The 25,780-nt window shown below is 42.4% G+C and overlaps 1 protein-coding gene across 8 annotated transcripts in view; it reads right to left on the bottom strand.

The window, feature by feature from the left end:
- Meis2 (Meis homeobox 2) overlaps positions 1–25,780 on the bottom strand; it is a 224,215-nt gene that overhangs the window by 72,091 nt on the left and 126,344 nt on the right. For 6 of the 8 annotated variants that reach the window (XM_050134153.1, XM_050134150.1, XM_050134157.1 and 3 more), the window contains exon 9: positions 2,556–2,632. The exons of the other annotated variants lie outside the window; for them this stretch is intronic. In XM_050134153.1, the coding sequence (XP_049990110.1) occupies positions 2,556–2,632 (77 nt within the window). The remainder of the gene's footprint in view (positions 1–2,555; positions 2,633–25,780) is intronic. 8 annotated transcript variants of the gene reach the window in all.

Raw genomic sequence — 25,780 nt, 5'->3', positions numbered from 1 at the left:
CTCTTTGCCTGAGAGTGACAGCTAGCTCTCTGGGCCTAGAAATCTCATCTCTAGTTTACTCTTCTTATCACTGTCCCGCACCTGAAGCCCAACTCTGAAGCCTCCTGAAAGAGGAGAGACAGAGCTGTTTCCAAGGTGACTTTGTCAAGGCATGGAACAAGTTCAAAATGTACCAAGGTGGGGACCGTTCCTTTTCAGATCTCTGAAATCCCCAGGTGGGGGCCACTGCCTTACACTCTTGGCAGTGCTTCGGGGTGCTCGTGAAGCCATCCTTGGGAGTTGCACCTTATTATCAAAGTTATGGTAGCTATTAGCTAAGAATTCGACCCGAGGGCAGGATTACAGAATTTTTCAGAAGGAAGTGTGAAAATGAGAAAGGCGGAATTATTTTGTAGAGACGGAGGCGTCAACGTTTATCCCGTATTAAGGCAAGTGTGCCGCGTGACAGACTGCCGTTCCTCACCCTCGGCAAATGTGGCCCAAATGACAGAGAAACAAGAAACCCAAAATATCACACCAGCTGAACTCCTGCACATGCCTTGGGGCTCTGTGGAATTCAGAAAGGAAGGGTTCTTTCTTCCAGGCTCCAGCCAGGTGTCTGTGAGGGAGAGCTGGTCTTTAGACTGAGGGCTGAGATGCCTTTTCTCTTCAAGGGCAATGACTACATCAAAAAAATGCCGGGGACGGATGATATGAGACAGTGTTTTCAAAGAAAGGTCAAATGGCAATGCCAAATATCAACATAGAAGCATCCCATTTCTTTCAAATATCCCCATCACCACTTCCCTGAATGTGCCCAAATTTACAAAGAACCCAGTTTTCTAAAGGGATGCTAATTGTACCAGACACCACTGAATCTGCAGTAGCTTACCCTGGAGGTCGGTGCATATAAGACAATAAACGGGACCAAGTCTCCTAAACTTAACCCAGAACGTAGTCAGTCTATTGTTTCAGACCACTGATTGCTTGTGCTGGAAACATGAATGAGAATCTGTATGTTTACACATATTAGCTATTTACATCAGGAGGCCCCTATCACCGCCAGTCCAGACACATCTTGCTCTGGAGATTATAGCCTTTAGTCCACGATTTCGCTCGAAAGGGTATCTTTAAAATGTACATAGCTCCAATCTTTAGGAGAAAATTAAAGAGAATTCCAGTCTGTATTGTCTATCCCTTTCTTTCTGCCTCTCTTTTCAGGTTAGCAGTTTATTTCTGCATTAATCACCCTGACAGAAGCAAGGCAACTCAATTTTCTGCTTCTGTAGGTAGGCACATCACTTTCCGTACAACACTAGGCATGAAAAGGGCTGCAGCTAAGCTTTGGTTACTGGTGTAATTGAAATGCTATCCACACTATAGGGTGCATTAAAGTCAGATAACGACAGTTCCTGTGGCCAATTTAAGTAGCTTGACTTCCCTGGGAAAAAAAAAATTGCCTGACAGATAAGGCAGACAAACTGGCTAATTCTCCAAGCATGTCTCTCATTGTGATCCTAGAAAAATGAGAAAAAAATGAATCACAGAACCACAAAATCAATTGACCCTCGGGTAGCTCATCAGGCGGCGGGCCTGATAAACCTAAAAGCTTTGTTAATGTCTGCCTGCCTGTATCCCACAGATAGAGCACTTTGTAAATGAACCTGCTTTGATAAATATATTAAGGAAAGCTGTGAATAAAGCCAGAGACTTCTCATTTGTAAATACAACCTCTGCTACATGGAATTAGAATGATAAAGTGGAGTTCCATGTAATTAAGTTTGTATAAGGCCTGAAATCCGTGCAAATACTTCCCCTGAATTTTGAAAGAGAACTGTCAGTTCAATTAATCTGAACATCACCCCAAGAATGTACAGAACAAAATTAAGCCGCTGATAAAACCAGGACCAGTATTTTGATAAGTAATTCCTATATCATTTCTTGGCCACTGTGATCATTTTATTTAATCCCCTACCCCTCCTCTTTCCGCAGTTACTCTCTAAGCCATGTACAAAGGGTAGATGGCCCATATACCACCATGCAAGTAATCTAAATCACAAGCTAAAAATGGAAAGAGAAAAAAAAAAACAACCTTTTCTTCCATTAAAGAAAAATTAGGGTAAACAAATACCGAAGAACAGATAGAAGACAAAACAAAACAAGCCCCCAAATCCCACACCCCTGCGTCTACATTGTTCCTCAGAGTCCAGACAAAAGGAATCTTCCCAGAGGAAGTGGCTGTGTGTGAGCATTGTGCAAAAGACACACAGACAACAATATCGAACAGGACTGAGCCAGGCAGACTTTGTGAGGCAGCTGGAGAATTTGAAAACACCAGGGGTGAGAAAAGTGAGTGTGGGGAGAAGCAAAAGAAAAGAAAGAGTGGGGAAGAAGAAATCCTAGGAACCCTACTGGTCTAGGCTCCCTGGGCATGGATTTCCCACCTCGGGAAAGAAATGCAGACATTACCTTTGATTTCCTTTGTTCCAGGAACAACAAAACAAAAACAAAAAAAAGCAAACAATTATCTAGAAACCCCGCTTTAGTCAAGGGAGGAAGATCTTGGGGTCACTCACCAGTTGTTAACTTGGAGAATTGTCAGTCCTGTGTCTTGCGCTAACTGTTTCTTCTGCTCTTCGGAAGGGTACGGGTGCTGATGAAGAGACAAACGTTTTAAGAGATGCATCAGAAGTTGAGAAAGAGGCACATACTTCCCAGCGTGAAACCACACTGGTGCATTCTTTATTCTACAGCTTGGTTCTCCTCGCCACATGGAAAAATATATCAAACTTGCTGACAAGTGTGAACTGGAGGCAGTGGGGACCACCCCAACTTCCTGTCACACTCCATAGGACCAGCCATGAAAGTCCAGGTAACTCAGTCACATAGAGCGACTTTGATCCTTCGAAGCGGAAGGTGTGTTGGAACGGCATCCAAATTCTGGGTGTTTCTATGCCTGTCTGTTGTGTGTAAGGGGATTGCACATCCATTTCCTTCGCTCGCTAGTGGGTGCGAATTCTATGTTATCTTGAGAGACTGGTCTACATAACTGTTATTTCTTAGTTGGTAGGAGGCTACCTACATTTGGATCATGGGCCAATATGTAATCCCACAACTATTTTGAAAAGCCAAGGCAAATGATTAGATGCAGAGTCCTTTGTGGGGATGGGTTGGGATTCTTTAATTTTTACTGGTTAGTTCTCTGGGTTATCAAGGTCACATACATGACTTGCCTAGGCTACATGTTCCTCACCCTAGGCACACATTTCACAACTCAGGGAAGAAGGAGTCGGTTATATGCCATGCTTCCTATGAAATTTTCCATGTTAACGTCAAGTACAGCAACAAGAGAACAAAGCCGTAGGTTGCAGTTTTGAATTCTTTCATTCCACCACAGTCCACTCACGCTGATAATGACCGGCCCTCCCATTATCCTCCTCTCCATTTTCCTCTCTCATCTTGAAACCCAGAATTGCTATTTTACAGTCATGCCTTTCCTTCAAGAAGTTCTGCGCTGGAGGGCGCGTGATTACGAAACACATCTGTTACATAAGGTCCTGTTCAAAATCCACTGGTTTCCTTATACACGAAGGTAAAGTTTTGTCCCCATGTCACAGTTCTTCATAGACCAGAAAGCCTTGAGTTGTGATCTCACCCACATCACTGAGGTGTCATCAAGGGGCTGGGGAGGTGGTTCAGTGCTAAAGCCTCCTACTTCTTTTGCAGAGGACCTGAGTTCAGTTCCCAGAACCCAAGTTGAGCATTTCACAGCTGCCTGTATTCCAACTCCCAGGTATCTGGGGCCTCTGCACTCACATGCACACTGCCTCCTTCCCAGACACACAACTGAGTAATCTAAACAGGGCTTTCTAGTGTTTTAATCATCCCAGCGTTGGCGGGGCGCGATGCCTTTCAATCAGCTAAGAATTCAGTTCCCAGGTATTCCACCTTCTACAATAGCATGCATTCTCCAAGACGTGCATGGTTGTTTATCCAAGAACCCACAAGCCACCAGGTTCAACAAAATCCCCTGCATAGCCAAAGGGTTAACTAGATCTGTATTAATATAGAAGCCAGGCTTTTAATATTCTGCAAATGTTAACAAAGAAAGATGATAATGTTGAGTTAATATGGGTTAAGCATAAAATGAAAATAAATTTTTCTGATTGCGAGGTGTTGACACTTTTTTGGCTAGGGCCTGCAGCCTGTTCCTTGAAGCTGTGTAATTACAGAAGGCTTTGCCCCTCCTTCCCCCTCCTGCTCGAGCCTCCCCACATTAGTAATGACCCCTTCACTGCTTCAAAAACCACTAATGGTCTTCAGCACAGGCAAGAAAAATGAACAGGGTAAATTGGAATCCACAGTCAGTAATTTGCATCCTATGAGGCTGCTTCGGCCACTCACACTCATTCCTGGCCATCAATCGCTGCCTGTCAGGTACTGCACTCTGCCTCCGTGACAAATACTCCTCCTAACACTCCGATTCGCCCAAACAATGCAATTGTCCTCTATTCTCCGTTTGGTAATGGAGAAAATGAATGGCTCACAAACAAGAATTGTTCATCAGAGGCGCGGAGGTGCCTTCAAACTGGAGGAGACCTAGAGTACACGTTTTAATTGACTGAAAAGACTGGTTGGGGAGCAAATGACAATTTTTGAAAAATCCTCCTTGTCAAGGTATTTCCTGGCCAAATTCAAGGCAGTGGTCCCCTTTTGATTTTCTGAAATTTGAAAGTCTAGGTTTATAGGCTGTCAGCCCAGGGGGAGAAAGCGTGCAAACAGCCAGAATCAAAATGAAAATAAAGATGCATTCCCCCAAATGTATAGAAGGGGGACTGGAAATATAATGGTCCTCAGGGTGCTTCTTCTTTATCCAACCCCCCCTTCCCCCACCATGTGCCATGTGTGTGTTGCTTTCTTCATTTGTCCAAAAAAGTTCTGAAAAGTGTGAAGTAGGGGTGTGTGTGTCTGTGTGTGTGTGAGAGAGAGAGGGGGGGAGAGAGAGAGAGAGGGATAGAAAGAGAGAGAGTATGTGTTTAGATGAAAAATGTAGTTTAGGAGAAGAGTAGAAAGTGGAGGTTACTAGATTACCGCAGAGCCAATTCCTTCAAGTTTGATTTTAAATTCTGATTGAATAACAAGAATGCTTTCTAGTGTTTTATTAGAAATGTCATCAGATGACTGCAGAATTTTACAAACAGTGCCTTTTATCTTGGGAATCCCTTGCTATACTTTATTTCATAAGCAGTTTCAAATTCCATCCAAAATCATTAAAAACATTGGTACCTTACCAAAATTCACCTTGCACAGATGGCTTTTTTTTTTTTTAATTAATAGGGAAGAGTAGAAGGAGTTTTAAGTTCTTTGAATGCCACCCTGTGGGTTTTGAGCACGGCAGATCCAGGCCCCTTTTATACATGGGGTGGACTGCTGATCGGTGAGAGCCCTGGCAGTCAGCCACTGGATTTCTAGAATTAAAAGAGCGATTGAGAACAATCGGCTTTCAGAGGGACTGGAACATGACAATGTGTTTCGGATTAATTTACAAGTATATGTTCAGATTTAAGGGCAAACCACGGAACTGAAGGACTTCTCTCCTCCGTGATCTATCGAGTGCATGCTTTATTGGGACAGACATCATGCTGAAATAATAAACAGGGGACGCCTTGGCTCCTTCTTTGATGTATATTACTAAATGTCTGACCGGCTCAAATTTAAAATAAACTTCGGTATGTTTGCACTTGGAAACTGGAAGTGGACCACAAGCAATAATTTGTAGTCCGTCTCCATGTTCTTGGCCTAAGGCTATAGTTTTGAGTGCTCACTGTTGGGGGCCAACTCTCTGGGGTCCTGTGGCCCAGAGTCACCTCAGCTTCCTCCGAAGAGCACAGAGTGTCACACAATAGCGATGATGATGAGTCCCTTCATCAATAAAGCACTAAAGGTTAAGGATTTCCACATCTCAAAATGATCCCAAGGCCAGCGGTGAATAAAAACACGTCCCCAAAGTTCCTCTTACTTGGAGTATCAGCTAGCAAAGGTTGGGAAAGTGAAAAGGACATGCATAGCTCATGATTCAATGAAAGAGAAAATGTTCTTTAATTTTGTCTTGTGTTTAAAATCCACTTGGAAAAAAAAGATGTCTTTATTCAAGCCACAACAGGCCTCCTCGCCTTCTTCTTATAGTAGACCAAGTACATGGTATTTTGTAGATCAAGTGCACGGACCTGGAGGAGCTACAGCCTTACATTACAGCCCCGGGGCATTTGGGTAAAAAAAAGCATTTAATAATGATTATTTGTGACTAGACCCTCACCAACAATGTCCAAACTAGCGCTGGTTGATCATGGATTCCATTCTGGACTACAAACATTTATGCTAATATTCTAAAATTTTAAGTGATGTTTCAAATTGCCCCACAAACTAGAAGCACACAGTAAGGAAAAGGGAGCTGGTTTTTTTTTTTTTTTTTTTTTTTTGCAAGATTAAAACACTGTAAGTCACCTACACACCTAACAACTGGGTAAAAGTGGAATGAAATGTGATTGTTTTTTCTAAGCCAGCAGTGGGAGAGAGTGGGGTGGTTGGGGTGGGGTGGGAGTGTGGTGGTTCATTTCTTTAAAGAAGGTACATAGAGGTGAATCTCTGTGAGCTCGCGGCCAGCCTGGGCTACATATGGAGTTCCAGGCCAGCCAAGGCTCCATAATTTGTCAAATGACTTGTGTAATGCAATAGAAAAACGGTTAAGTTGCTTACTGTGAAGGATGCTAGATGGGATAAATTCCGGTTACTATGGGGATGATGACTTCCCCCTTCTCCCTAACATACTCACTTTGCAGACTTAACCCAGGTTACTTGGTTATTTTTTTTGAAAATAATTTTTCTTATGTATGTCTGTTCCTTAAGATTTTATTTTAAATTGTGTGTGTGTGTGTGTGTGTGTGTGTGTGTGTGTGTAGGACTGTCTGTACATGTGAGTTCAGCTGCTCTTGCTCTTGGAGGCCAGAGGCATTGGATTCTCTTTGGATCTGGAGTTACAGGGAGTTGTGGGTTGCTGAATGTGGATGCTGGAGACCAAACTCGGGTCCTCTGAAAGACCTGTCTGTGCTGTCAGCCTCTGAGCCGTCTTTCCTCCAATGTGATCTTGATTTTTTTTTTTCATGTTAGTTACATATGAAACCCTGAACATATTTTCCCAATATGAACAAAGAAACTGCTTTGGGAGGACATCCTTTAGCGATCTTGGACCACACTCCCTGGGTACAAAGGACTCAGCCCTTGCGTAAATAAATTCATCTATGAATGGAAGTCGAGTCAATTGTCATTCATTTCATCAACTTTTTCTTATGTGGACAACAACTCCTATACCATGAATAAAACACACTTTTCCCATCAGCTTTAAAAAAGAAATGGGAAACAATAACACAAACCACACTTTAAAGCGCCCCTCCCCTGTCTTTGTTTCTCAAGGTAATACCTTCCCCCACTGAATTTCCAAAAAAATTTACTAGATACTTAGAATTTCACGTCTTTTTTGCCCTGCCTATTTACATCTCTTCTTGGTATAACTCCCTAACAAGGAAGATTTATGTGAGTTTTCTTTTTCTCTTTTGTATTTCTCTTCTACTCGCTCGTTGCTTTGTATTTTTAGAAGCAGGTCTCACTATGTAGCTTTGACTAACTTGGAACTTTTGCTTTGCAGACCAGGCTGGCCTCAAGAAACCTGCCTGCCTCTGCCCCCCCTAGTGCTGGCATTAGAAACATCCACTCCCTGACCTGGCCGCTCTCTCACTGCCTCTGTGTATCTGCAGCAAGAATGGCAAGCCCGGCCATTGGCTCCTTTTAAGTCTTGTCAGTAGCTCTTATTACATGTCCCTGAGCCTGAGATATAAGTCTGGGTGGTAAGATAAAGGGGTACGAAGACCTGGACCTGAGATAGCAAGCACCCGGGTAAGCATAATAATACCATTTTTGACAGTTAATTCTCATTATCTTCCCTTCTTCTTCTTCCCAGAATCAATTCTGATATAAGACAAACTGACGGAGCAAAATCACAGCATTTGTTCTTACTTGAAAAAAAAAACACTACTTTTGGAGATCACAGGCTGAGGAACCATTCTTAGCATCTCACTAGCTTGCTGCTGATGACACCTCTCATGAACAGCTATGATAACAGTTGCATAACCTGTTTCGTGGAAATTTGGAGATCATTTTTGCCAAATACTGATTCTTCATTGCAATGCGCAGATACCCAATAGGTGACTAAGTGGGCTACAAGGCTTGGCATCTCTGTCGGTATGTCCTGTCTGTCATCTTCACTGCTTCAGCCTGTGGATCAGACTCCACCGAGCTCTGGCTGTAGACACGCTGATCATTCGAGACCTGTTCAATGCAGGGCTAACTTCACCTATTGCTCATTGGAACTGGCATGCATTTCTTCCGCCCTGCCTGGGGCTTTCTTGGCAAACGAGCACTTGAAGTTCAGGGGCTTGTCATAAGACCTGGACTAAACCACAAGGCTAGGACATTTACCCAAGATGATGACACCAGAAGAACTCAGCAGTTCCTAAGCGAGGCTGACTGCCCTTTAGTCCACAAGTACAAGGCCAGCATGTTTATACACGGGAAGAACATCTTTGAAACTGTGCCCATGACTAATTGGCAATTATAGAAGTTCAGCCCACCCCAGAAAATCAATAAAGCCTATTGCTCCTTTCACTACGCAGCAGCTGGAGCAGCTCCCCTTCCCTTTCCTTCCTTCCTTCCTTCCTTCCTTCCTTCCTTCCTTCCTTCCTTCCTTCCTTCCTTCCTTCCTTCCTTCCTCCTTCCCTCCCTCTCTTTCTCTTTCTCTTCCTCCCTTTTCCCTTCCTCCCTTCCTTCTTCCTTTCCTTTTCCCTCTCTCATTCCCCCTTTCTCCTTTCCTTCCTCCATTTTGATTTTTTTTTTTTTTTTGAGATCATCTTACTCTGTAGCTTAACTCAGGTTGCTAGGCTAAACAGAAATCACTTTTGTAGCTTATGCTGGCCTCGAACCTGTGGCAATTCCCTTTCCTCCTGCACTCTGCCCAGTTCCAGTCACCTGTTTGATTATTGTTGGCTTCCTTTCTGCTTACAAGCTGGAGTTCCAGTAAAAGAGCCCAGCCTTTCTTCTTCATAATATATGGCTTAGTATTGTTTCTATTGTTTCCACACCATTAGATGCTGCCTTCTGGTATCATCCTGACATTTAATGGAAGACTTATCCATTCTGGCGTCCACATTTTCCACTGAAGTGTACGTCCCCATTTCCTTTGGGAATAGTCCCTTGATTTTTTTTACCTTGGGAATATGCTAAGCTATGATAAAGTGACCTAGGTTTAGTCAGTCAGCATGGTTAACTATGCTGTCTGCATGGAAGACATCCAAGTTAGATTAAGGAATTTTATCATGGGACTGGCAAATGGCCCTTAATTCACTGCAGCTCCTACATTGTAGGATGCATGCCTGGCGTAGAATGAATTTTGCTACCATCAAATGGGAAGAAGGAACCTGACTGTTAAGAATGCTCCTGTAGACAACAGATTTCTGGTATCGTTTCTATACCTGGATATAAATTTACCTAAAACTGACTTGCCCTCACTTTCAGACTCTTGGACCAAGTTGGTCATAACTGACACAACCCAATTCAGGCGATTTCTTAGTTTGTTCCCTCCCCCCCCCCCATGGCTAAAAGTGAACATTTGTTTTATTTTGTTATTTGTTTGGGGGAACAGGATGAAGAGGCAGAAGAAGGGAGAGGAAGAAGGAAAAGGACCAGGAGAGGAATGAGGTCCATCATTCTGCTTTGTCAAGCACAGCGGAAAACAGACAGGCAGCTCCGGATTTTAAACCATTTGTCCGGCTGTGATTCCAGCTGATGAAAACAAAGTCAGAAAGACAGTACTCTGGATGTGCAGTGAATCTGGAATTGTGAAGATGCCTTATCTAAACTGGAGGAGCCAAACGTCAGGTAGAATAGTGATGCTGTTTCCATACAGTGACCACGGCAAGCAAGCATCAGCCGTGTCAGGTGGGGCACGACTATAATTTTGCTAGCCCAAATCTGAGAAATACTTAAATGCAGACCACATAGTAACTAGGGAATGTGATAGTACAAAACGACAGAGCCCACTGCAATCATCAGTGTAATTCAGGGTGATTTGTCTTGAATTCCAGAGGGAAAGTGAATTTCACATTTATGTGATTCTCATATCTCCACCGTTTCCATGGTTCTGGCACCCCCAACCTTCCAAACAACCAGTGGGGGTAACCCTCAGAGTTGGAAGTGATCATTTTCCTCCCAACTCCTTCCTCATCCCTCTTCTCCCGAGGTCCTCTACTCATCTTTATATAAATATGTGCACTTGGGAAACATCCCTCGCTAACCTGAAAAACCATCTGAGAGCTGCGTTCACGTCTTATCTAACCTTGAACTTTGTAGTACTTAGCACAGGGCTTTCTGTACAGTAAGTCTTGGATACATACTTGTGAGCCAATGCATTCCTCCTGAACTTGGGAGTTTTTCTTGATAGAAAGAACTCTTTGCCGTATTTACTCATATACAGTGAATACATCCCCAGATAAATATGGAAAGGTTCAGATAGTCATTTGACTGTTTTAGCAACACAGAATTTGGGTATTTGAAAACATCTGAGTTTTCCCATCTTCATCCAGATGTTCGGTGTCATGGAAACACAAGCTTCAAATTCAAATGAGTAGTTCCTAAAAATTTTTTTTATGCCAGATATATATTTGAGAGAAAGAAAATGTGGCTATTTATGGAAGACTCATTTTCATTTAAGTTTCTATGGAAGTAAATAGATTAAATTATAACAACTATACCCTCTAAAACTGAGGAAAGGTTTAAGAGATTTTAACAATGGTTAGGTTCTAAAATATTAATAATTGGTTGACTTGGAGTCACGGTGGAAAGGTCAAAGAGCTAAATTTGGTGGCCCATGCTTATAATTTCTGCAGGATAGAAGGCGGCAGAAGGTTTCAAGTTTAAGACTGGCCTAAGTTACAAAGAAACAACCTGCCTTAATAACAATGCACACACACACACACACACACACACAAACACACACACACACACACACACACACAGAGAGAGAGAGAGAGAGAGAACAAAACACAAAAGAACAAAGAAGGGGATGAACCCTCCACGGTGGAGCATTGGTCTAACAAGCATGAGGCATCCAAAAGGAAAAGAAGAGAAAGAAAAAAGAGGGAAAGAGGAGCTTGGGCTGTGGCCTATAAGTCCAGGTACTTGGGAGGCTGAGGCAGGCAGATTTGCAGGTTCAAAGCTAACCAGGGCAAACCAGAGCCAGAGATATATCTCCATGGGCAGAGTCCATGCTGAGCGTAAAAGTATAAAATGAAAAGGTGTCCTGTAAGCTAAGACAGAAGACAAAGGGCACTTGGGATCACCTCTGTAATTTTGAGGACACCTCTGGATGTTGTAGGACCATCTTCTAACAGTTCAGACAGACAGACAGACAGGCTTTCTAGTAGGAGGGAAGTGAGACCATGCAATGGTCAGACACCACAGACACACACTTTACCTCGCGACTCCAAAACAGAATCCAAGTGTGTTAGGAAAACATCGCAAGAAGCCGTTTCCAAAGAAGATTTCCATTTTAAACACAGCAAAAATAATTATTTCCCCATGGATGGAGAATTAAAAGCTCAGTAGAGTTTTATTTTGAGCATAATGGAAATATCTTCGTAGGGCCAGAGAAAGATAATTTTTATTTAACATTTGTTAGGATGCTCCCATGAGCTGCTTGGCCATGCGTGTGACACTGCCTCCATGCCTAATGGCAATCTTACTAAATGAACCCAAAGTCCCAAATAAGAGCTTGACTCATTTAGCAGTCATTTCACATCTCCACCCCATGATCAAATTAATATTTTATGGGGCCACACTGTGGTCCAGCCAGACCACTTTTCCAAAAAATTGAATTTTGTGCTTATTTATTTTATGGATCATTTGTTGAAATAGATTTCAAAACAGGTTTAGGCTATTTAGATTTTCTTCCAGTGAACTGCAAGCGAAAAACTTACACACTCAACTGGAAAGGACATCAGGGGCCATCTAATCTGAGCTCCTCATTTTATGCCTAATGAAACCCAGGCTGGAGATGCAGAATCGCTTGCCCAGTGGCTTGCCCAATTGGCATCTCTTTTAAGACACTCCTGACACTCCCAGAAAGAAGGCATTCCGCATTACAGAAGCCCAAAGAACATGTTTATAGATCTTATTTCTACTTAGGAATTACAAGTACCAATGTTCGGATTTTATTGTTAGCTACTTAGTAACACAGATGCCCTCCTTGAACTTTCCCTGTCTCCACACTAGCCTGCCAGTCGTTCTAAGGTTAGGCTCGTACCGGCGTTTGATTATTCTTTGAAAGCAGGAATTGGCTAACTACACTTTGCTTCCAGAATCTAGGCCGCTCCCTGGCCCATTGGTGTAGCCAATACAGGAGGGTCAAACTAATCAAGTTTGAAAATGCAGACACACGAATTCTTTTTTCTTTTAAATTTATTTAAAATTTATTTTATGTGCATTGGTGTGAGGGTGTCGGATCCCGAGGAACTGGAGGTACAGACAGTTGTGAGCTGCCATGTGGGTGCTAGGAATTGAACTCAGGTCCTCTGGAAGAACAGTCAGTGCTTTTAGTTGCTGAGCCATTTCTCCAGCCTCCACATGAATTCTTGGTAGCTCAAAAAATGCTACCTTTCAGCTAGGCTGTGGTGGCACACGCCTTAAATCCCAGCACTTGGGAGGCAGAGGCAGGAGGATCTCTGCGAGTTCAGGGCCAGCCTGGTCTACAAAACGAGTTCCAGGACAGACTCCAAAGCTACAGAGAAACCCTGTCTCCAAAAAAAAACAAAGAAACAAAAAAAAAAAAAAAAAAAAAAAAAACCAAAAAAAGAAAGAGCTACCTTTCAAAGCTAGAGAAATAGAAATGAGTAAAATTGAAAAGCTAGAGAGCAAATGAGAAGGGAGAGAGAGGAGAGGGGCTACTCAAAGAGGAAGGGAATATTAGCTCCACACCCGGTACACAGCACCGGGCAGTCAAACTCTCAGCTCTTACTTTCAGAGAAAGCCTTTGTGTGAACAGAAAGAAGCCTGAAGGACACCGGTGAGCTCCGGTCACAACGATGAGAAGCAAGGAAGAGAAATACACACATGGAGGTTTTCATTAATGTTTGACTTCTTTTTGGCAAACGGGTTCAGTTGTTCAACACAACAGCAAACCTAAGTATAAGGCACATAGTTACGTGATGAGATACGTACATCCTCTTCCTAAACAATCCTCCTAAACAGACCCACACGCATTGCCACAAGAGCCCGAATGAAAAGGAAATGAGGATTATCCATTAGCCCAGGACAATATTCCTTTAGTAACTCAAAGTCTAGATAAAAACAAACATGGGAAAAACAACATGGAATTCTTAAGAAACATTAAAAGCTGTAAAGCAATTCCAGTTTGCTTATTGCAGCTTTATCTGGGTGAACTCTATAATGAATAATCTCATTAGACATTCCATAAAAATGCACCAAAGATCAAGTTTGACAGGAGAAAGCTTACAGGATTTGAAGAGAAAGGGGTTATTTAAATAGTGTTATCATTTTTTTAAAAAAAAAATGTTACTATCTGTAGAGTAAGCATTGGGGCTGTTGGGATATAATCTTCTTTGTTCATATCAGAGTACAGGATAAGAAGATGGGGTGACCAGGAAGTTGAAAAGTCATTTTTTAAAAAACAGAAACAACCAAGAAGACTGTGGATATAAACTCTGCTTCCTCGAATGGACAACCACAGTAAAAAGGAAACTCTATGGCAAATGGCCATTTGTGACATCTTACTATGAAACAGGTTTCCACTGGGGAGCATTAAAGAAAAAATTTTATATATATAAGTGTTTTTACCTGTATGTACATCTGTGTGAGGGTGTCAGATCCCCTGGAACTAGAGTTACAGACACTTGTGAACTGCCTGCCATATAACCTGGACCTTCTGGAAGAGCGGTCAGTGCTCTTAATCGCTGAGACACCTCTCCAGTTTGAAACACGCTTTCTTAAGGGTAAGAAATGCTTACATTCAAAAGTTCAACAGACAACCCCCTACCTGCAAAGTGTAAGACACCATCCTTTCGAAACCCAGTTAAAAGATGTAGGACTACTTTTCTAACAAGCTTCTTTTTACAGAAAAAGCAGTGCCTGACTATAACTATTAGAAAAACACTCTTTCGAAAAAAAAAGTAAGTTTGAAAAACTGACTTTCTTCCTGATTAATTTTAAGCCTACATTTTGATATAGTTTAGCATTTAAGGTTTCTTAAACATTTAAGAATTATTGCTATCAGTCAGTTTCCCAAACACAACAAAGCAAGACAAAGACGCGGGCCTGGTGTTTGCCCTGGTTAGGCATTCACGAGTAAATAAAGGCAGAGACTGATAACCACAGCCAGAAAATGCTTAACCGGGCCATCCAAAAGCTCAGTTGGCAGTATTTGGTTTGGAATTCCCCAGAGCTTTATCTTATCAATTTCGTTTTCCTTCCTCTTTTTAGAGCAGCCTGTGAAGTGAAAGTTAACTAATTCAAGACAGAGACAAAGTAAGGTGCTCCGAAGCAGTTACGCATTCCAGATATATGGGCCCAGTAACTTCTTTACCTGGGCCCCAGCATGCACAGATTGTTTAAATAAAGTGTTTCTGAAGGATAAACAAAAGAAAAGTTGCTTTGTGAGTTTCTGCGTTGAATACAGACCCCATTAACTAGTTACTAAATAGAATAGCTTTGAAATGTCTTTTCATCGTACCTATGCATATATTTCTTCTAATTATTAAATATAAAATCATACGTTAGCCAATATATATCATCAGCAAAATATGTGTGTGTGTGTGTGTGTGTGCGCGCGTGCGTGCACATGTGTGCTATCTATTAACTAAACTTTGACTCATTCAAGATTAAAGTGAGCAAATACCAAAATATGGGAGAGCTTGGTAGCATTTAAGTTTTGGCACCGTGACTGAATGCTGCCCGAGTAAATTAAAATTAGACATTTATGAACTTATAGAAAACATAGGAGCCAGTGGGATGGCTTGGCAGGTGAAGGCCTTTATTGCCAAGCTTGCCAAAGGGAGTTTGATCCAGGGCTTCCAGCGGGTGGGAGAGAACCAATTTCCATAGATTACACTCTAACCTCTGATTGGGTGTCAGGGCATCTGATAAGTGAATGAATGAATAAATAAACAAAATAAAAATGTAATTAAAACAGAAAATATCGACATCAAATTTCAAAGGGTTTTTGGCAAGACAATAAGGTAAGTTAATAGTATGTTTATAGTTTATTGAAATATTAGTATATAGTTATTTTTTCTCTAATTGAACAACAGAAAGTACTAACTCAAGGATTCTTGTAGGTTGGGTAGCCGAGGTAAGTTCAAGAGAAAGCAGTCTTCTAATTCTTTCTCTGTGTTTGTATTTGCTCATCAACTTGAATTTCCTATAGCTTAATTCGTTATTGATTCTTTGGAAATTTCACATCATGCACCCCAATTCTGCTCACCCCAGCCCCTCCATTTCCTCCCCTTGCCACTGAAGCATTCAACTTGAATTGTTAAGGAGAGGAATGACGGGGGACATTTCCATATACGTCTATGACAATTTGTTGCATTTTCTCCAGTTTAAATGGTAAGACTAGATAGAAAGAAATAGCTACCTCTTCTTCCTCCGGATTTCAATATCAGAACTGAGTGGCATCTTTTAGAAACAAATCTTTCTATTCTTGTAGGAAAATATTCCTGATAATGTTTTCAGAAGTTCTCAAAATGGTGCCTCCACAAAACTTTAGTTTGAAAGGAACAACCTTCATTAGAATTGAGTTAAACTGGAACTAGCTGGTATAGGCAGTGTGTATTCTGGTTATTGAGTATGCAGTTTGAGTGGTGGTCCCTGGGAAGCAGTTGGTTCTCCATTCATGGCGTTTGTGCAAATGGACAAAGACCTCTAGTATTTGATACCTGCTGTGTACAGAAGGCTAAGTCTGTCTTGACTTATATCTAATACATTGAAAGACCATTAAACTTTCAAGAGGAAGGTCCTCTGACAATAGAAAATAATTCTTCATTAAAAAGTGACACACATGTGCTTTTAAAAATCATACACATTAGTTAAATATCTGGATTATTTAAGTCCTTCTCTTTGAGGAAGAAGACCCCTGTGTAGCATAAGCTGAGTTCTCTGAATTAGCCAAACACTTAAAGATTACCACATGGCAGGAAATAAGCCCCAGCAAATCATTAAACAAATTCAAAATACTGTTCATATGTATATATGAAGGAAGCATTATGCTTTTTCTAAATGTGGACATTTCATCAGAGGGCGTGTCATCTTACATGCTCAGATGTTATTGCAGAGCCTAGAACCCGACATCCAGAACCCAGAAGTAGAACTCAGAAGTGTATTACCTGGAGGCTTGACTTTCTTTAATTCCCTGGGAACTTAAAATATCTCAAAGAGGTTGAAAGTGTAGGTAGGGTCAACATCTCAACCACGTCTGATTCCCATATATCATCATGACTCAGTTCTAGCTGATGTCAAGGAGACTCTATTGGTGAATTTTCCTCGTTTGGACAATTCCACCCGAGAGTCATCTCTACTCAGTATCAGGTCTGACCAGGCGGACACTATAGAAAGGAGGTTTTCAGTGCGGGGATTTGGAAAGTTAGAGTTTCCATACAGTGCACAACACAATGAGAACACTGGGGCAGAGCTGTGTAAACCACTACTTCAGAAGGCCTTCGCCATTTTTCTCACCTATCTAGCCAATCAGGAAATAGCTGGAGCATACACGATATGGTAACCCCTGGACAGCCCCCATTGTGATAGCATTTGCATAATTACGTGCTCAAGGACAGCTGTGCACCCTGGCCCAGCTGTTTAACAAGTTAGGGGTCTGGAGTCACATAGGGACAGCCTGACAGTGGGGTTTTGGCAGTTAACAGATTATGCTCTCTTTGTCTTGTTTAAGTTGGGAACACAGTCTCCTGTGGGGACTTAGGTGACTAGAATACTGGCAATATTAGGGAACCTTAGAATGGCGCTGTCTTCTGGAGATACCACATTCTCTAACTCCTTGAGTTCCAAGGATCAAATAAGTTGCCAGTCTCGCATGGTATAAAGGCCTGAGCCCATTGGACCAACTCACCGGCCCTTTTAAGCTACCATGCCTAGAAATCCCTATATCCCATCTCCCCAGGGGACCAACACTCTTCCGACTTTTCTTTTCTTTTAAGGAAGAAATCCAAAGTTTATAGGAAATGTCAAAATGAGACACCCTCACAGAGACTTTACAACCAAGTGTTTGGCCTTTCATACCTGTCCTACTGTGTGGCCATGCTAAGGGAGATCTTGGAAAGTAAAAAGAGCTAGATAAATCTTTGGGAAGTGAATGACTATTTTTCAGGACTTTCCCTGAGGCTGAGGCAGGCACAGCTTCATACAGGGTACCCAGGGTACCCGAGCAAAGGTGTTTATGTACGTTTACACATTAGTAGCTACAGCCACCTAGTTGGCAAGAGACCAGCTACAAGGGGTGAGAGGGAATTTCTGTGTGTTACTGATTTAGAAGCATTATTAACATAACTGAAAAATCCAAAATAGATTTTCCAGGAGGCACCGTGTATTTCTAGGCCCGTATTGACGAACACAAGGTGGTGAAAGCTGGTAAAACTCCCCGCATAATTCATCGCAAGACAGGCAGAAGCCGATGACCGTCACCCAAGGCAGCAAGACTTTCCATTATTTAACACCCTAGCAAATAAACATTGCATATAAAGTGTAGATGCTGTTTGGAAACGCTCAAGCAACTCAGGAAACACATGGGCTCTGTGTCATCAGGTCACACTAAGGTGGCATTCTGGGAAAGTTTTAGGAAAACACTGGTAGAAATAGATTGGAAGGAGCGAGACGGACACATAAATCCATTAACAGCTGCATTTATAGCTCTCTCTCCACTATCACTTCCCAGGCACCTTTCTAATATTAGCTGCCGAGGCAGTGCAAGCACACGGCTCATCGCCATTGTCTCTTCTGCCCCCCCACAGAGGAAGAGACCTGACGGCAGGAAACCTTCACAGCCTACTACTTCTTTGTGATCCAAAATTAAACGAAACTGTTTCAGTTTCTAGTTCTCTACGCTGCAAAACTCCATGTCAACTGTTTTCTAGACATGATTTCTTGTGCCTTTTAGCAAAAATCTTAACTATTTTACTTTTAGCAGAAGTCTTACTTCTAATGGAAATGTAGGTTAGAGCGAACATTCAGGATACGGAATTTGTTGATGTTATTCATTATAGCAAAATGCAAGGCTGCTGAAGTTTTGTGCCAGCTCAAGGCAAGCAAGGCCAATTGTCAGAACAAAATAATGGCAATCTTGGCAGGGTCTGGTGAGTTAGTTATGAGGTCTACAGTTGCCTTTAAAAAATAGAATGGATTTCAGCTCTCTCTCTCTCTCTCTCTCTCTCTCTCTCTCTCTGCCTATAAGTTCACAAGTGCAACACTGGAATTACAGATGTGTGTGCTACATAACACTCCACCCAACTTTACATGGTTTTCCAGGATCTGAACTCAGATCGCTATGCTTGTGAGGCAGGAGTTTTATCCACCGAGCTACCTCTCCAGCCTAAGCCAGTGCTTTTCTGTTTTAATTTTACCGAAGCAAAGTGATTTCGTAGTTTGATTAGTCCTGGGCTAATAAAGAACACTGAGAACATTGTGACACACCTACTCGTGGCTACGACAACTCGACCACAACTAAGAGTAAAGCTCCTGAAGAATTTAACAGCTGTAATTGTAGGATGTTCATGGGAACCCTAAACAGCAGTCAGTTAGCTTAAATTTGAGAAACTAAAGGCACCACCCATTAGCACATAAGCCTGCAGAAACTTGGACAACGACAAACATTCCACCGTGCACACCTTGCTTCGAACCCAGGCAACACTTATACGCGAGAGCTAGAGATCTGGAAGCTTCTGTGGCTAATGTCTGCAGCATGCTGTGCTAATGACCAGGCAACTAACTAGTCATTCAAGTGGGAAAAGAGGTTGGCAAGCCATGGGAAAAAAGAGTTCACCGTTGTTCGTGTGAGAAAATTCAAAAACAAAACTGAGAACTTTTAAAGAAATTCAGGTCATAGCCCATGAGGGGATGAACATTCAAAAAAAATTAAGAGACAAAATGAACTTATATGCATTAGAATAATATATGCACAAGTCTCTAGAGAAACTCTATTATATCACGATTAATGCCGAGACGGCAATCAAGCCAGGCTCATTTCAATAGAGTCCAAGTTTTGAACAGTTTCTAGGCTATCCAAGTGGGAATTTGGCCAGGATACTGGGGTTAATAATTCATTTTGAGGAGGGCTAATTCTTTGGGACGCAGCCCACTCCACAGGAGAAACATTGGCCCATGTGAGCAAATCCACTTTTCAAGATCACCCTCAATTAGTTCCACAAGGGGAGGGGGAGGGGCAGCGTAGTCACTTCCTTAGACAAAAATATTTATCGTATTCTTAAGGAAAAACATTGGTGTTAAGGAATGGCTCAAAGCTTTCACATCTGATTTCTGGACTTTGTTTTTTAAGAAATCTTTTCCTTTGTTTCTTTTTGAGATAGGATCTCACGCTTTACCTAGGCTGGACAAAAGTTCACTGTATAGTCCGGTTAGCTGTGAACTCATGGCGGTCCTGGTGGTCCCTCCTTGTCCTCCCACGCGCTGGGATCAGAGGTGTGAGCCACCATTTCGGCCATGCTAACTGTATTCTGAAGGAATGATCTTCCTATCCACTTGCAGTTGCCTAGATCTTGGTGGAAGGTGCCAGAAGAGCATGGCACCCCCAGGAAGGAGCTCCATTGCAGTTAGACTTGCTGTAAAGCATCTGTGAACTGAAGAAGCCCGAGGGTCACCCTACACCCGAGCTTTCCATCGGTCTGATGCAGTATTCCACCAGCCTTTGATTAGCTGAATGAACAGTTCCTGAGTGCCAGGCACTATTCCATGAGACATGCATCCTTGACCCATGGGATCTTAGATTCCAGCAAGGGACACAAGCAGCCAGCTAAAAATAGAGACTAGATTCTATACGGCGTCAGTAACTCTCATGAAGAAAAACAGGCATTCTACTGAGAAAGTGACTGGGGATGCTGTTGTTTTGTAGAGGGTGGCCAAGGAGAGTGTTTTGAGAAGGTGACATTTGAGCAGATTCAAGTGGAGTCAGAGCCAGCTGCGAGGCAGCAATGGCAAAGAGCCCGGAGTCCTGCTTGAGTGTGACAAGGGCTAAGAAGGATGGGGCTACGGAGGAGCTGGCACCAGATTGCCCTGTGCCTTGTGGGTCATGCTGAAAGGCTTAGACACTGACATGGCGCCCGACACACAGTAATTAATCGCATAACAAATAGTGACTACTTATTTATTCATAGTGGGCAAATGTAGTCATAAACCGGGATCATCCATCACTTCCATTGCGCTGCCGCCTAGCTGGAGTTCTCTGTATCAGTCCTATGATCCTAACATAGCTTAGCACATTGGAAACGCTCACGGATACCACCAGCAAATGTTTTCTGTGCTACGTGATTATTCAGCCTGTTATTTTTCTATCAGTGGTGAGTTCTCTACAGAGATTTGAGTTGAAAAAAAAAAAAAGTACGAGCACTGAAACGTTCTTCAGCTGGGACGTGTGAAGGGGGAGAAATAAATTAGTTATGTCCTTTGCATTTCCTCAAGGACACCTGAATGTGGTTGTTAAGGCCCAGCTAGCTAATTTGGAGGAAGATCTTCATACCTCTACACCTAGCAGAAGTGGGCTACCGTCATCACAATTAGCGACTCCTCCAGACACAGGTGAGTCTTCCATACTCTTTCCCCAAACCTACATGTCTCCATGCCGCCAATAAAAGAGTCCTCGCCTTCATCCCAAGGCTTTTCAGATGAGATATTTCCAAATGCAACACGCCATGACTCAACAGCACACATGCAACATCACATTACCAAAAGCACATTCTTCTTTTGTCAATGTATGACCACTGCGGTCACCATCAACACACTGCCGACTTGGAGGTCTTTCCGCCACTTCCCATTATGTTTGGCTCTCCTCCTTTCTGGATAGATGGCCGACAATGATCCCAGCCCTCCTATGGCTGTCCTCTCCACAAACTGGGCAGTTCCTGAGGACTAACTATGATTGAGGGGTATGTGGGATTTGCTGCTGATTGGAAGCTGCTGACTCGCTCTCCTCAGCTGCCATTCTGGGGATCTGTTTAGGTACGGTGCCGTACCTGTTGGCTTATGTGTGGTGGACAGCTGACTCCGCCAAGAACAGTGTAAGCTCGCTGTTTATTGACTTTAGGTGTGGAAGGAAGGAATCTCTTACTGAGTTACGCCACTGGATTTCTGTGACGACTTTTCTGAGCATCAGAACAAATCCCAATTCTGATCAACATACTAGTCTTCAAATCAAGATTCCCTGACCAAAATTTTGAAGTTGTATTTCATTTATATCTACATTGTGGGGGGCAGGAGAGACAGGATCTCACATAGTCATGCTGGCCTCAAACTGACTACGTAGCCAAATCTGAATTTGAACCCATACTCCTCTGTAACTGGAAGTTTCTTTTCCGCCTTCCAGTTCCCAAATAAACACTCAGAGGCTTATATTAATTATAAAAGTTTGGCTGATAGCTCAGGCTTATTACTAACTAGCTCTTACTTTTAAATCAATCCATTTTATTATTTTATATTTTACCACAAGACTCATGGCTTGTTACCTCATATTTTGCTCTTCCAGTGGCTGCTTGCATCCCCCTGGCTCTACCTTTTTTCTCCTTGTATTCAGTTTGGCTTTCTCACCTAGCTATATTCTGCCCTGTCATAGACCAAAGCAGCTTTTGTATTAACCAATGGTAATAAAACATATTCGCAGCATACAGAGGGGCACCCTACATCACTCTTCCTGTCTCTGGCCCCCAAGGAACTGGGATTACAGACATGCACCATCATGCCTAGCTTTTATCTCTATTTCTAAAGAAATATGATAGACTGTGGAAATAGTTCAATCTGTACTCACTGAGCCAATATGAGAACCCATGAAAGCCAGGCATAACTTGAATGCTTATAATCCTGATGCCAGAGAATCAGATAGGCATAGCCCTAGGGCTAGCTCACTTAGAACACTGGGTGAGTTTCAGGCCAAGTCAGATACCTTATCTCAAAAAGCAAGGTGGATGGCTCATAGGAAAAACATCTGAGGTTGACCTCTGACCTCTTTCTCTCTCTTTAAGATATTTCTATTGTTTGAGATAGTGATAAAAAACAAAACAAAACAAAACCCTTTTTGTTGTTAGAATCAGGTGTACTGAGAAGGATCTCTGATAAGCCTGGGGTTAGAAAATAGAGATTGAAATAAATCTTTCAGGCCTGTCCTGCCAACGGCCACCTGTTTATTGCTAATGTAGGAAGTGCGTCAGCCTAAAAGGCTGACAGGCTGTGCGAAGAGGTGTGTAGCTGCAGGAGAGGGGAGAACATTCTGGTTAAGATGGGGCTTAAGGATACAGATGGGCATGACTGGAGTCCTTCAAAGGCCTGCGTAGTTGGACATGACACCTCCCTGTAGCACTGAAAATCTTCTAGGAGATTCATCTTCCTTGAGATGACTGAATCTCTCGAGGAAAGGAATGGGTGCAGTTGGTGACGGTGTGGGTCAAGTTTGTTCTGGTTTAAAACAGAGTCACCGGTATGGCAAAAACCAAACTAAACCAAAACAAATGTCTCACATCCAGGCAATGGTTCACTTACTTCATTCATGGAGGAGATGGGGTCTGTACTACCTTGCACCGCAGATTGGGGGGGGGGGTAGAGGAGTGAGGGCTTCAGCGAAAGGAATTCCATCAAGCCTCTCTTTATTCTACCTTGTGTCTTGGTCCTAACTTTGGAGTGGAGGGTCCCATTGAGTAGAGGGCTGCCGATAATCAAAAGTAGTCCTCCTGACAGGAAGCTGGAAGGGGACGTTTTGGGGATTTGAGGAGGGCTGGGAGTGAATCTAAACGGAATTTGTTGTGTGCACGTGTGAACTTCACAAAGACTAATAGAAATGTCTTTTTTTTTTTTTTTTTTTGCTTCTTTCTGCATAGTGAGAAGCAGACTAGCCACCAAAGGGATATGTCACATCAGGCAGCACAGGCACCCGAAAATGTCCTGATTTTGCTTTAACTTTTCATGCTAAAGGCGTTTAAGGATTCTTCCACGATGCCTTCATGATTTTGATTTATAAGGGCTGGCAAATGTTTTAAGAACTCATCGGCTACAGTCCCGCTCATCACACAGTCTCTTCTTCTCCTAGCCTGGGCTCAACTGTGTTTAATTAGCTGAATGTTCTCAATCTGAGGAAAACAGCTCCTGGAAAGGGTGAGAACTGGGGAGGCGAGGAGGATAAAAATGAGTTTCACTATCTCTCCCCCAGTATGTCTGCTCTGTCATCCACAGTCCTGTTTGAAAACCACAAGACATTAGAGAATCTTTTCCTCTCTTTCACAGACCTCAACACCATCTGTAGTACCTTCCTCCCCGCCTCTCCCCACATCCCTGGTCACCTACCCTGTTTTTACTAACTCAGGAGTAAATTTCCCTTATTTGACTTACTCTTCCCTGTTTCTGGGCCTTTTAATTCTTAGGTTATTTGCACATTATCCTCAAAAAAAAAAAAAAAAAAAAAAAAAAAAAACAAGCAAACAAAAAACCAAATTTGCAGGAAGCCGGCAAGATGTCTTAGTGGTTAAGAGCACTCACTGACTTCTCTTCCATAGGACCTGGGTTCAATTCCCAGCACCCACAAGGCAACTCTAGTTCCAAGAAATATGACACCTTCATACAGACATTCATGCAAGCAAAAACATCATTGGACATAAAATAAGAATAAATAAGTCATTTAAGAAATGGTTTTTAAAATGTACAGGTATCAAGGACCCCTGGAGTCAAGATGTGTCTTCTGTGCTATATGTTAAATACTAAGAACCAACTCTTTGGACTTCCAACTTCGGATGTCATTGAGAAGTAAAAAGGACAAAGGCAATGGAGCCGTCCAGCTGCCCAAAAAGCCGGACTGTTAGCACACGACAGCACACGGACTCAGTGCGTCTCAAGCAGCCTGTTTGGGCCGACTTAGGTCTGCCCCTTGAACATACTGACTCATAGATACCCTCTCTGAAGATCTCTCAATAACAAATAATTTTAAAAAGATGTGAGCTTCATCTTATGATTAGCATCGGAGAATAATCTTTGTCTTACGTGGCTTACGTTTTGCAAAATAAAATACAGATACGGAATGATAAAGAGCCATTGTTCTCAAACTGCTTAAGGACTGGCCTTTACTGAAAAATTCTGGGTCACTGTTGTGACAGTCCGGGTCCGGGGAAATGAGCCCCTGGTTAAATCTTCAACTACAGTAATACAGATTCCTCTCAAATTGCAAAACACTTTATCTCCATCTTTGCTTGCCTGTCTCTGTCTTACACACACACACACACACACACACACACACACACACACACACACACCATCCTGCAGGAAAAACTGTCTACAGTTTGAAAACTCTGAATGCCGGCGTTGTCCTTTGCTCTACAAATTAGTGGAAGCCTCAGCCTCACCGTCCCTGACACAGCTCAGGGAAAGTGATGTCCTCATAGACAAGGGGCTTCTGACACTCGTCTTTATTACCCTGCCATAAATTCATAAAGGGATGTCTGCTGGAGCCAGTTGGCAAATTCACTGCAGAAGCACCAACACCGATTTAATGACTTGTGTACACATCGTAAACTGGAGAATCTTTCTACAAAGAAATCAGATAAATCAAACATGAGCTGAGGCTTGGGGAGAAGCAATTAAAGCTTTAAGTTAAGGTGGCTGTGGGAGGGCACAGTATCACATTAGAGCAGATAATAGAAAATGTGTTAATGCAACTACAGTATGTGCGATTAAATTAATTAGTAATATTAAATGTGTTTAAAGCAACATTTTCATCAACAGATAAATAGATAAGAGACATTTAGAAGTTTTGTTTCCTCATCCTATGTGTTCAAGCAACAAGAAAAGAAACAAGCAACAGAAAACTAAAAGTCTAAACCAAAATCAAACTAGAGATTTCCAAGGCGGTGGGCTAAAATCCAAAGGCCAGGGCCATGAGGTGAGGGGATGTAAAGTTAACTTACTGGATTCTGGCTAGTATCAGAGAAAAAAAGCAGTCAGAACATAAAAACCCGTTTGCTAGCTTTCCTTTCCTGTAACATATTGAGATGTTTGGTGCTGTCCCATTTCTTCCCAGGCCTGGAAGGCTGGTGCGAAGGACCTTTCGGGTGCATTGTTTGCTGAGCAAGAATTTGCAGCCAATCTTGAAGACACGCTTAGGCAACATCTGCTAATAGAAGTTCTAGAATTATCTTAACATCTAAGAAGCCTCACTGAACAAAAATTAGCTTTCCTATATGCCAACGCGCCTCATCAACTGAAAGCTGGAAGCTAAATTTGGCTGTAAGAAACTGGCTTCGAACTCCATAAGTTTTGGGGCCAAATTCAGCCTCCTTTAACTTGTATTCCTGTTTCCTAAGAGGGGAAAAGTTAGGTCTGTTCCAGTGACAGAGAGACTTCCATTTGTTCATCTCAAAGCAATAAGATACCAGACTGGAGCCTTCATGACACAAAGTGCTTTTAAGTTCTC

Source organism: Alexandromys fortis, unplaced genomic scaffold, assembly GCF_014885135.2.
Source record: "Alexandromys fortis isolate MF-2015 unplaced genomic scaffold, M_Fortis_MF-2015_v1.1 scaffold_6, whole genome shotgun sequence".
NCBI classification, from domain to species: domain Eukaryota; kingdom Metazoa; phylum Chordata; class Mammalia; order Rodentia; family Cricetidae; genus Alexandromys; species Alexandromys fortis.
The sequence above is the reverse complement of the archived record's forward strand: the minus strand, read 5'-3'. Positions and strand labels throughout refer to the sequence as shown.